Source organism: Nannobrachium achirus, assembly GCF_963921795.1.
Source record: "Nannobrachium achirus genome assembly, chromosome: 13".
NCBI lineage: Eukaryota > Metazoa > Chordata > Actinopteri > Myctophiformes > Myctophidae > Nannobrachium > Nannobrachium achirus.
Window position 1 is genome coordinate 23,118,910 of NC_137833.1, and position 12,305 is coordinate 23,131,214.

At 44.4% G+C, this 12,305-nt stretch overlaps 1 protein-coding gene across 1 annotated transcript in view; it reads right to left on the bottom strand.

Moving 5' to 3' along the window:
- The window catches only part of rims1a (regulating synaptic membrane exocytosis 1a), a gene marked incomplete at both ends in the record, with an annotated part of 137,708 nt that overhangs the window by 92,250 nt on the left and 33,153 nt on the right, over positions 1 to 12,305 (bottom strand). Inside the window, one exon of the mRNA XM_080740637.1 lies at positions 1,216 to 1,423. Within this exon, the coding sequence (XP_080596763.1) occupies positions 1,216 to 1,423 (208 nt within the window). The remainder of the gene's footprint in view (positions 1 to 1,215; positions 1,424 to 12,305) is intronic.

The window sequence follows — 12,305 nt, forward strand, 5'->3', positions numbered from 1 at the left end:
GATGAAAGGACAGAGAGAGAGAGACAAAATATAAGTCACAATCATTTGAACGTGTGTGTGTGTGTGTGCGTGTGCGTGCGTGCACGATTGTGAGTTTTCTCCGACTGTAGATATTCCATTGTGTGTGTATAGTGTGCAGGTGTGTATCTTTGTGATCATTAAATGTCACAATTGGTGGTGATGTTGAGGAAAAGGCATGCGCGTGCAAAGGTGGAGAGTGACTTCATCTACAGTATGTAAGAGGAGGCCCCAACACACAGCCAAAAAATACAACCTGCACACACAGAAAGTCTCTCTCACACACACACACACACACACACACACACACACACACACACACACACACACACACACACACACACACACACACACACACACACACACACACACACACACACACACACCTTCAGCAGGTGCCCCCTGCTGTGTGTGTATAGGGCAGCTTGGACCCCTTGAGGTCCATAGACAGAAAGACGGAGACCTCCTCCCGGCCCCACAGCACAGCCTAATGCCCAATTAACCTTTACCAGCTACCATGGGTCACACACACTCACACACATGCACGCATGCACACCCACGCACACACACACAAACTAACAATCGGCAATGTTTTTTACCAGCTTGCAAAGCTGGTCTACATATCATCAGCCACAGTAGGCCCAAATCTCCTTATTTTCTTTTTACCATATATGACAATATTCTTTGGTAAAACAAGTGTGACTGTATATATTATCACCAGCTGGTCTACAGATGGTCAGCCAATGACATCATCCAGTATGCCAAAATCTCCTGATGTTTTATTTGACCATATTTGGTTTAAAAAATCGCACCGGTGCGAAGTGAGCGGTTTGCTAACACAGCACACGTGCATATCTCCTTGTACGGATCTCCTTGTACGGGCCGTTCGGTCCGTGACGTCAGTTACTTTCACGGATCTGCACACATGGAGAGCCGTTCCAATACACACATGTAGGAGCGGTTTGCGCCGCTCAGAAGTCAGGAGAACAAGTGTGAATGTATATATTATTACGAGCTTGCAAAGCTGATGATTGATAAGATTGATAAAAGACTGGGTCAAAGACTGTGTACAGTTATACTCTATAATATAGAGACACATACAGTATAGAGTCTATATACTGTATGTGTCAGAAGGCCGTGTGTGTGTATGTGTCTTGTCTGTCTGTCTGTCTGTCTGTCTGTCTCTCTCTCTCTCACCGTGTTGGAGCGCAGCGAGACTCGGCCCCCGCAGCGAGCGCAGAACTTGGTCTGGCAGTAGGAGCAGAGGTTCCCGCATCCGTCGGCGAACTTGGTCTTGTGACAGATGCCGCAGGTGGGGGCGTCGTCGCGGTGCGTGGAGCCCGCCGCCGAGGTGGCCTGACGCACCACCGTCTCCCTGTAGCTGGACAGCTGCTGCTGGATGCCCCTGTGGAGACACACAGTGTAGGATTAGAGCAGGATTCACCATCTGAACGAGAGTCGCTCCGTTGTGTCTTTGAGGTTCAGGCGAGGACGATCCAAGACAATGCTAAACTATTAAGGAAAGGTGATAGATGAAAGGACTAGCTAGCTGACATTTGTTCGGTGGTTTCGCATATAGAAAGTAAAGCCATTGTACAGTCCATCGTAAATATATATACCGTCACTGTCGGGCAGAAACCTTGTATCGCTGAGTTTCAAATTTGTATGTTTTTTTTTGTAAATTAAAGCCCTGCTTCATCATACAAAAGTGTCGCACAAAAGTAGTGAAAATAGCAGATCTACAACGCCTCGCGATTGTAAAGGTTTCCACACCACACCGACGGCGCTGTGCGGAAATAAGAGAACATTAAAGGAAACCCTGCGCTTGTCCCTGCTATTGAGCCCATTACGTGCTTCTACTAAAGCTTTTCTGGATCATGGCCCACACTGACCACTAACTAACCTGAACCTGGTTACCATGAGATGTGTTTCTCTCTACTATATTTATTATAGAGAGAGGGAGAGACAGAGAAAGAGAGAGAGAGAGAGAGAGAGAGAGAGAGGGGGGGGGGGGACATCAGTGCTATAAAGTAAGACAGACCAGTGACGGACCCACCTCTCATCTCTCAGTTCAAACTATAAGATATGGAGAGAACAGCCAAGAATGACCAAAGCCATGTCTTCTGCAAAACACTAACCTGAGGTTTGTGTCCCCTGGTGGCGTGGGTTTGAGTTCCACAACTTGATTTATATTCATGTCTCTTTAAACGTCTTTTTTTCATGCCTCAATCACTTTGAATCGTGCTGCACAAATAAACTTTCCTTGCCTTGTCTTACTAATAATATAATACAACGAATGAGGCAGACCTGGACAATCTAATAAAATGTGAGTATGTCTGTCTCAATAAAGAAAACGCAGAAGAGAGAGTGCTGCCTGCTCCATTTCCCAGCAAAGATCACCTAACGTTGCGCACCAAAAGTAGCCGATCTACAAGCTCACAGCCTGTCACAGCGCACGCATTGTTAGCTTGTAGATCTATTACAAAGCATGCAACAAAGCATATCAAGCCAAAAGAGCTTATACTCACTGACAAAGATTGGGTGGCACAGCCTCCTCCCCTGCCACATCGGCCATGATGACAAAATACACACACAAACGAAAAGAAAAAAAAACTACAAATCCCAGTAGCAGTGGCAGCGGAACAAGCCGGACAGCTCACATGTCCAATGGTTTGGCAGAGGAGCAGGCCTCATGTTCCTGCGGGGCCTGTTGGACCCATCCCCAAACAAAGTAGCAAACCTTCTGAGGCTGATGGCACACACAGGTAAACTTCCTCACATACACACAAAATTGTGGGCGCACGGAGCACACGGACGGACACGTGCGCACACTCACATGCAAACTCACACTCACACTCACACGCGTGCACACACACACACACGCGCACACACGCACACACGCGCACGCACGCACGCACGGACACACACACACACACACGCACGCACGCACGCACGCACGCACGCACGCACGCACGCACGCACGCACGCACGCACGCACGCACGCACGCACGCACGCACGCACGCACACACACACACACACACACACACACACACACACACACACACACACACACACACACACACACACACACACACACACACACACACACACAAATATAGCACCAGATGAAACACATGTGCATAAATGTCAAGGCACCAATCAGCACACATCACCCAACACACACACACACACACACACACACACACACACACACACACACACACACACACACACACACACACACACACAGCTCCCTATCTCTCTCCCTGGATGTAGCGGAGAGTAACCAAAGGTCATCAAGAGGTCACATGCTGTTGTCGCCACAGGACTTTCTGAGCCATGATTCTCACTGTGTCCCACCCCGGTGGGCCCCCTCACCCCCACCGCCCTCCCCCCTTCTCCTTCCTGCCTTCCTGTATCCCCACTGTCCACCGACCTAATCTATCTTTTTCCTCACTTTCCGTATATTCTGTCCTCTCTTTAAGTGGTGAAAAAACGTACTCAAATGTTTTACTCAAGTAAAGTATCAATATTGCAATGTACTAGAAATACTCTGTAAGGGTGCCCTCACACCAAAATACCTATGAGAGTGGAATCCGCGTTCCGCCAATGCATTTCAATGAGAGTGAAGCGGTTTCATGCCAGCAGAGGATTTCTGCAAAAAACGCTCCCTTCTCAATGAAATGCATTGGCGGAACGCGGATTCCACTCTCATAGGTATTTTGGTCTGAGGGCACCCTTAGGGTGCCCACACACCAAAATACCTAGAGTGGAATCCGCCAATGCATTTCAATGAGAATGGAGCGGTAAAGGATTTCTGCAAAAAACACTCCATTCTCATTGAAATGCATTGGCGGATTCCACTCTAGGTATTTTGGTGTCAGGGCACCCTTACCAGTAAAAGTCTGGAATTCAAAATGTACTTGAGTAAAAGTATGAAAGTATATTGGCATCAAAATTAACTTAAAATATCAAAAGTAAAAATACAACATGTTTGAAAAATAGCAGATCTACAAGCTCACAACGCGATGCGATGCTTGTAGATCGGCTTTTTTTTCAAATAGCCAAGGTATAAAATAGGGCTGAAGTGGATTAATGTATGTTTTATAATATTATATTTTATATCTGCAGAGTAACTAACTAGTAACTAAAGTTTTCAAATAAATGTAGCAGAGTACAAAGCACAATATTTGGATCCGAGATGTAGTGGAGTAAAACTATTGGAAATTGGAAATACTCAAGTAGAGTACAACTACCACTGTCACTTTGCGTACTCTCTTCCCACACACAGTAAAGTCCTCCTCAGCAGTGTTGATTTCGTCGACTAAAACTATGACGAAAAATGTGTGTCGACTGTGTTTTTTTCACTGACGAAAACAAAATAAAAACGAAATAAAAACTAAACTGTGATGACTAAAACTAAGACTAAATATATTGACAATTTCGTCAACAAAATAAAAACTAGACTAAAACGTTAAGGGAGGGACTAGTGGAGGAGAAAGTCATTTATGTTTGGTTGCTCTCAGGTGTAGCTTGCTGAAAATAGCTAGCCTAGTAAACTGACTCCTCCCATCTTAAGAGAGACTGGTTTACGAGGCTAGAAAATAGCCGATCTACAAGCTCACAACGCGTCACAGCGCGACGCATTGTGAGCTTGTAGATCGGCTATTTTCAGCATGCAACCAAGTGTAAAATCAGTCATTACGATGCCATCAAGGCCTGCCAAAATACATTTTAGTTGACTAAATCAACTGTAGATTTAGTCTACTAAAATCTCATGATATTTAGTTGACTAAAATTAGACTAAAACTAAAACTTTTCAGGTGACTAAATTATTATTCCATTTGCTGTCAAAAACAACACTGGTCCTCAGGTTTCATAACCCTTCTGAGTCAAATTGCCAGTATGGATTTTAGTGTGTGCAGTGCACCTCCCTCCTTCAGAAGGTTATTGTGCTCTACCGCATCAGACAGCTGTTCTCCACCAGCCCTCCATGTGTCTCCATACAGCTGCTCTTTTACTGCAAGAGCATGCGAGAACAGAGGGAGAGACTGGGGCACCATGGAAGAGAGAAGTGTGTGTGTGTGTGTGTGTGTGTGTGTGTGTGTGTGTGTGTGTGTGTGTGTGTGTGTGTGTGTGTGTGTGTGTGTGTAGGGCTGTCACGATTATGACATTTTACATGTTGATTATTTGTCACTCAAATAATTGCGATTAACGATTTAATTGTGTTTTTGTGGTTGACAATTACATTTCTGTTTGGCTTTTAGGCTTTTAAGTTCCACATGGTAGATAGGACACATGACCTAAATATACAAATAAATTACTGACATATTTGACAACTTTACACTTAGAAAAGAACATTGATAGTGTAAATAGCCACGTTGTGAGCTTGTAGATCTGCTATTTCCACTATATATATATATATATTTTTTTATATATAAACATTTTTCAACATGGAGACGATTATGACGATTATGAAAAATAATCGCGATTATGTCAAATAATCACGATTAGACAATTATGTAATAATTGTGACAGCCCTATGTGTGTGTGTGTGTGTGTGTGTGTGTGTGTGTGTGTGTGTGTGTGTGTGTGTTACTACTTGTTAGGGCCGAATTTACACACAAGTATGGTAGAATGTGAGAAATAGACATTGGAAGGACAAATCTTCTGGTCCTCATGAAATCTGGGTAGTTAGGCTTGTGTTAGAGGTCAGAGTTGGTTATGCATTCTTACATTTTTGGTGTTAAAAAGGGCAAAGGAAACTGCATTCATATAATCAACCTCCTATGATGTTGATTGAGTATAGTATTACAGACGTGTATTTGTGTGTGTCCATGTGTGGCTGCGCGTGTGTGTGCGTATATGTATATGGAAAAGCTAAAATAAATAGAAGTAAGCGATAGAGAGAGACTGAGATATTGAGAGTGAGCGAGAGATAGGTAGATAGATAGATAGACAGACAGACAGACAGACAGACAGACAGACAGACAGACAGACAGACAGACAGACAGACAGACAGACAGACAGACAGACAGACAGACAGACAGACAGACAGACAGACAGACAGACAGACAGACAGGGGAGAGAGACAGAATGTTAAACTAACAGAAATCTAGTTTTGAGGAAATAGAGATTGACAAAACACCTATCAACAGTCAGCAAACAGATTCTGTTTACCTAATCATTTATTTTTTAGATCATACATCTGTTTTATAATGATTATAACTAGTAAGACTCCTCAGGGCGACATGCGACTTGGCCAATCTGGCCAGTGATGTATATCGGACCAGTTACCCATATATGGAGACCCCTGGTACTGGTACCCATATACGTGTATATGGAGATCCATGTATTGTATATGGAGATATGCTGTGAGAGCCCAAACATGCTTACTCAGTTATTTGTTATGTGAAAGCCCTATGATGTGACATCATACCCTTTTATGCCCATACATGGAGATCCCTGTCTGTAGAACCAGCCGTTAGTGTGGTATGTGGCCGATGTGGTGTGGCCTCCATATATGGGCATTCCCATATGAAGTCCTGTTAGATATAGGCTTAATATGGATGACATCAGGGAACTCCATACTGTATATGGGCATAAAAGTGATTCTGTTACTGTGACATCACAGTGAAGCCAGAGCGGCAAACCCATTCTGTTAGAGTGGTTTCCCTGACATCACATTGCAGTGACGTCAGAGCATGATGTCAGAGCGACAAAGTGTCAGGCGTTATAGACAGAGAGAGATAGGGACAAGCTGTGACCGTTCAACATAGTAAACTGCGACCTACAGTAGCAATTATTTCCCAAAATCTTATGTGAATCCTATATCAAACAAAACACATCCTTCTCCGTAGGCTGACAGCAACGTTCCAGCACAAGCTCTGTCTGAACACAAAAGTAGCATGTCTGATTTTTACATGTCCGCAGAATGTCGGAGGATGGCTTTTAGTTTTATTATATGCTCCATAGTCCTGGAATCAGCTCCAGAAATGAAACTAGAGCACTTAATCCCTTGGTGACTTTAAAAGTTTACTTCAGACATTAAAACCTGCAGACAAGTGCAGCTGTTTTTCTTTTTAAATCTTTTTCTCCTTTTTTTTTAAACAAGATATTTTTTTTTTGCTTTATTGACAGTTACAGTGGAGAAAGAAAGGAGATTACGAGAGAGAGAGATGGGAAGGACGTGCAGGGAAGAGCCTCAGGTCAGTTTGGAAACCCTGGCCGGCTGCACAAGGACTGAGTTTCTACTAGTGGGAGCCACCTGGGAGCCCCAACTTCTCTTGTTTTATTAAATGTTGTACAGTATCAATGTGTCATTTGTGGTTTTGCATTGGGTTTTGGTGCATTTATGTTGTGAAGCCTGCTTGTTGCTTTGTTGCTGGATTACAGTGTCTACGTTTTTAACGCTGTTGCCTTACAGCAACAGCGTTAAAAAGTACCGTGGGTTGGAATCCTACCAGTGTGCTTGTTCACATAGGTTTCCTCACACACCAGAAGACATTCATGGTAGGGACGTATTCCTGCCCTTCTTTGACCAAAGGCACAAGAGAATGGCTGCTGCCTAAAGGTTAGGATGAGTGAACCACTTAACCTCACTTTTAAACCCACTTAAACCTATATGCTTGGTTGACCCGGTCATTGGGGTTGCATTGTGAGCTTGTTTGTCCCTCAAAATATAGTTCTTCTGGTTTAAGTGGTTGTTAAATGCTGGGGACTAATTATAAGTGTGAAGGCTGGCCTGTGCTGGTAGCTCTGCCAGTGTATACCAGGGGCACCGCAAATGATACTTACAAGAATGTAAGAGAACAGGGTCTCTTGGCAAAGTGGGCCTGGTCTGCGGGAGAGCGGAAAACTCAGCCCTTTTGAGTGGCATCCATTACATTATTATTAATTATAATTGCATTTATGACTATGTCTTATTAAAGTATTACATTTAATTACACACAAACGCGCACGACACGCGCACACACACACACATACCGGTACATGAACTGTCAGTTTGTTTGTCTGTGTGTCTTTCTGTCTGTCTAGGGACAGTGACAAAGAGAGCGCTATTGAGGTAGAGATCAGAGAGATCTCAAGTAGAGACAGCGAGCTCATTAAAACGAATCCAAGAAACATTCTACATCCACGCAAAATAAGACACAAGGTTAAAGCAAAGTGAAAAGCACTCACTTTCCTGCATAAACAATCCAGCACTTTTCCCCGCACAAACGCACATGTACTCCCCGATCTCTCCGAATCCATTTTCACACAGACACACATGTACTCAGCTCTCCCTGAATCCAGATCTCCCTTTCATCAGGCCATTCATTAAATTCACTCCCCTAGAACAACATTAAAATGAGGCTTTTATGAAATTCTAATGAGGACGGGTGCGTTGTACAGTGTATACATGAAGAAGGAAGAAACAGTCCGTCATTCACGGTAAGAAACAACATTAGCATACGCTATCCTATAATTAAGCCATGCCGCTTGCGCTAACGAGCTAGCCGAGTGCTGTGGATAGGCCCATGCTCAAACTAGCGCTGCACTCTGACTCCACAGGCTGGGAGAAACACTTCAGCTCTTACAATGAGACCCTGAATTAGATGCAGAGATTAAGGATTACACTCAAAGCTGACAGCGAGAAGTGGGGGGAGCATCATTGTCATTGAGAATTTGAATTCCATTAGAAATCTACAGAAGAAATCTTATGTGAGAAAATATAGGACACGAACAGAAGGATGCAAAGAGGTTGTGCTGCTATTTACACTAACTGTTTTGGGGGGGGGGGGGGGGGGGGGTTTACATTTATTTATGGAAATTATTAGATTGTATTTATAATTTTTTCAATGAACGAACATTTTTTCTTTAAATTGTTTAATCTATTTAGGCCTAGAATTATAGAATGCTTTAACTATTGAAAAATAGCAGATATACAAGCACACAGTGCGGCACCGAGTGCCGCGCTGCGAGCTTGTAGATCTGCTATTTTTGAAAAAACATGAAAATTTGTGCAAATCTTTGAATATCTAATTTTTAAAGTGAACATTTGTAACTCAAATATTTGCTTCTGGGGGGTCCCTGATACAAAATATTTTGAGACGGGGGTCGGCGGCCAAATACATATAATTTGAGAACCACTGACGTAGAAACGTGTTTTTCAAAAAACCTTAGAAGGATTTAGAAGACACTTAGAATCGGGTCAAAATCGGGTCAAATTAAAATGTTCACCATCTTTTAAAATAGCAGATCTACAAGCTTGCAGTGCGGCACTCAGTGCCATGCTGTGAGCTTGTAGATCTGCAATTATTTAAGGAGATAAAACTTGGTCCACGACCCAAAGATGGGTCCCACGACGCTATAACCCTAACACTCACACTAAACTGACGTTTTTTTTTGGCTGATTGGGACATGTGGGCAGCCTGGCTGCATACAGTATGTTCTCCAGAACACGTGCCAGATGTGGACCTGGCATATAAAGGTGATGCTGATGTTCTTGTGTCAGCAAGTGAACCGTAAATCTCGCTTCTGTTTTATAGATTGCTGTAATGGAGGTTGTAATGATACAGGTCACTGACCTTTTTACCTGATCACCTGATGGGATCAAACCGTGTGTGTGTGTGTGTGTGTGTGTGTGTGTGTGTGTGTGTGTGTGTGTGTGTGTGTGTGTGTGTGTGTGTGTGTGTGTGTGTGTGTGTGTGTGTGTGTGTGCGTGCGTGTGCGTGCGTGTGTGTGCGTGAGAGAGAGAGAGATAGAGAGACACAGAGAGAGAGAGCGATTGAGAGAATGTGAGTGAATGTGTATGCAAGGGAATTTGTGTACTGTATGTGTTTATGTTGATTAAAGGCGTTAATATGGTTCATAGAAAAACACTGCTGTATGCATGCATGCACTCTCAAGCACAAAACACAGTAGGGAAACTGAAAGGGATAAAGTGTAGGAGAGACAGAAAACGGGAAAACAGTGATGAGAGACAGACTATAGACCAGGGGTAGGCAACCTTGGCACAGGGGAGGGTGATCACTGGCACACTTGCAGAAGTGTACGTAAGAGTGAGGATTTTTATTTTTAAATCAAATATTGTTTTAAATGTGGTCAATCAAATTAAGTCACCTAATTTGCAGGAAAAATTACATTGTGCACATACTTCTACGTTCATTAAAATTCTGAACTTTGACTGGGGAGGGAATCGGGGAGATAGGTGGGTTATTGCTAATGATCATTATAACAATGTCCTTACCATCAAAATATGTCTGAATTCTTGATGGCGCGTCATTAAAATGTATGTTGTCAATGACATGGCACACTGACCATAAAAATAAAAACATGGCACTTCATTTCAAAAAGGTTGCTGACCCCTGCTATAGACGAAAACACAGAGCGCTGCCCTGTAGTTGCAGTTTCATTATTGCCACTTTACACCGCAGTTATGATTGCCGCTCTGTTATAGGACATTATAGGAGAGCCAAATAATAAGAAAGCTGAGAGGTAGATAGTGTAGCAGAGCCAGACAATTTAGGAAAGCTGAAAGGGGACAGTGTAGGAGAGCCAGGCAATAGGAAAGCTGATACAGTGTAGGACAGATACCGACCAGACAGTAGGACGGCTCAGGTAGACAGTGTAGGAGAGACAGAGAATAGGAAAGCTGAGATAGACAGTTTAGGAGAGACAGAGAATAGGAGAGATGAAATAGACAGTGTAGGAGAGACAGAGAACGGTAGGTTCCGTACGGAACCATTGTTTACTTAGATATGGAAGGATGACCTCCCACTTGGGTAATGACGCCCCCTGGCGATCATTCAGAGAAACTACTTCAGCTCCCGTACTAACGTAGGTAGGAAGGGCCTGTCACTCAAACCGGAGTGACCCGCCTCCAGGCTATATAAGCCCCCGGAGGCGGAAGTAACATCCTCTTAATACCACTCTCTGCCACATTCAGTGAAACAGAGGGGCATTACGTGGGAGGTCATCCTTCCATATCTAAGTAAACAATGGTTCCGTACGGAACCTACCGTTTACTGTCAATATTCCAGGATGACCTCCCACTTGGGATTCTTAAACTCCCCTCTAAGCCACAACCTACTCTCATACCCCCACACACCCCTCATACGGGTGAGCACAGCCCAAACGGGCGTGACCCATCACCCAGAAGGTCCCAGGCCCACCGGACCTGGGTGTGAAGGCATGAGAAAATAAGGAGAGACCCTGATAGACCGAAGTCCGCCTCATTCAACTAAATGAAAAGGACAAGTCCGCCTTATAAGTAAGACACACTATATAAGGAAAACACCGGGTCCCCCCCAAAATACCCCAGGTGGCTACATGCCCACCTGTGGGAGGGGAAGATCCGACTCCTCTATGACGTAGAGGAGGCAACTGCACCCAGAAACGAATGCGCTAGCGAAGAGGATTCGATATCCAGGTGATAGTAGGCTGCAAAGGTAGAAGGCGAAGACCAATTCGCCGAAACACAAATCTCCTGAACGGAGACTCCCTTTGCCAGTGCCCACGAAGTAGCCACACCTCTAGTGCTATGGGCTTTAAGTGCCGCCGGCACTTCCACACCCGCACTAGAGTAAGCCAGCCTAATAACATCCACAATCCACCTCGAAAGAGTGGGTCTAGACACCGGCTTTCTGACAAGAACATTGCCCATTTCCACGAAGAGCTGAGAAGAAGCTCTAGAACCAGCAGTCCTGTCACAGTAGGCCTTCAATGCCCTGACAGGACAAAGGCAATTCAGCCGTTCATCCTCCACCGAGACAAACGGAGGAGGATGAAAAGCCAGAAGAACAACAGGCTCCTTAGGAACCACCATGTTCTTAGGAACAAACTTAAGATGAGGCTTGAGCAACACCTTGAGATCATTGTTCATAAACTGCATGCACTCCGCAGACACCGAGAGAGCTTGCAGGTCACCAACTCTTTTAGCCGTGGCCAAAGCCAGCAAAAGAGCCGTCTTGAAACTCAAAAGTTTCAAAGGCATCCCTACAAGCGGCTCAAAGGGAGCCCGACATAGGCCCCCTAGAACCACCTGCAGATCCCAAACTGGGAACAAAGACCTAGTCACCGGCCTCAAACGTTCAACTCCTTGCATGAACTTGATGACCTCCGGGACTTTAGAAGGTGCCTTGCCCGCCACCCCCAGGTGACAGGCATTAATAGCCGCCAAATACCCCCTAAGGGTAGAAAATGCCAGACCACTTTTCAAGCGGTTCTGCATAAATTCCAGAATTTCCTGGGCTGACGCCACATGAGCCACCACAGGTGGAACACGCGACTCACACCAGTCCTC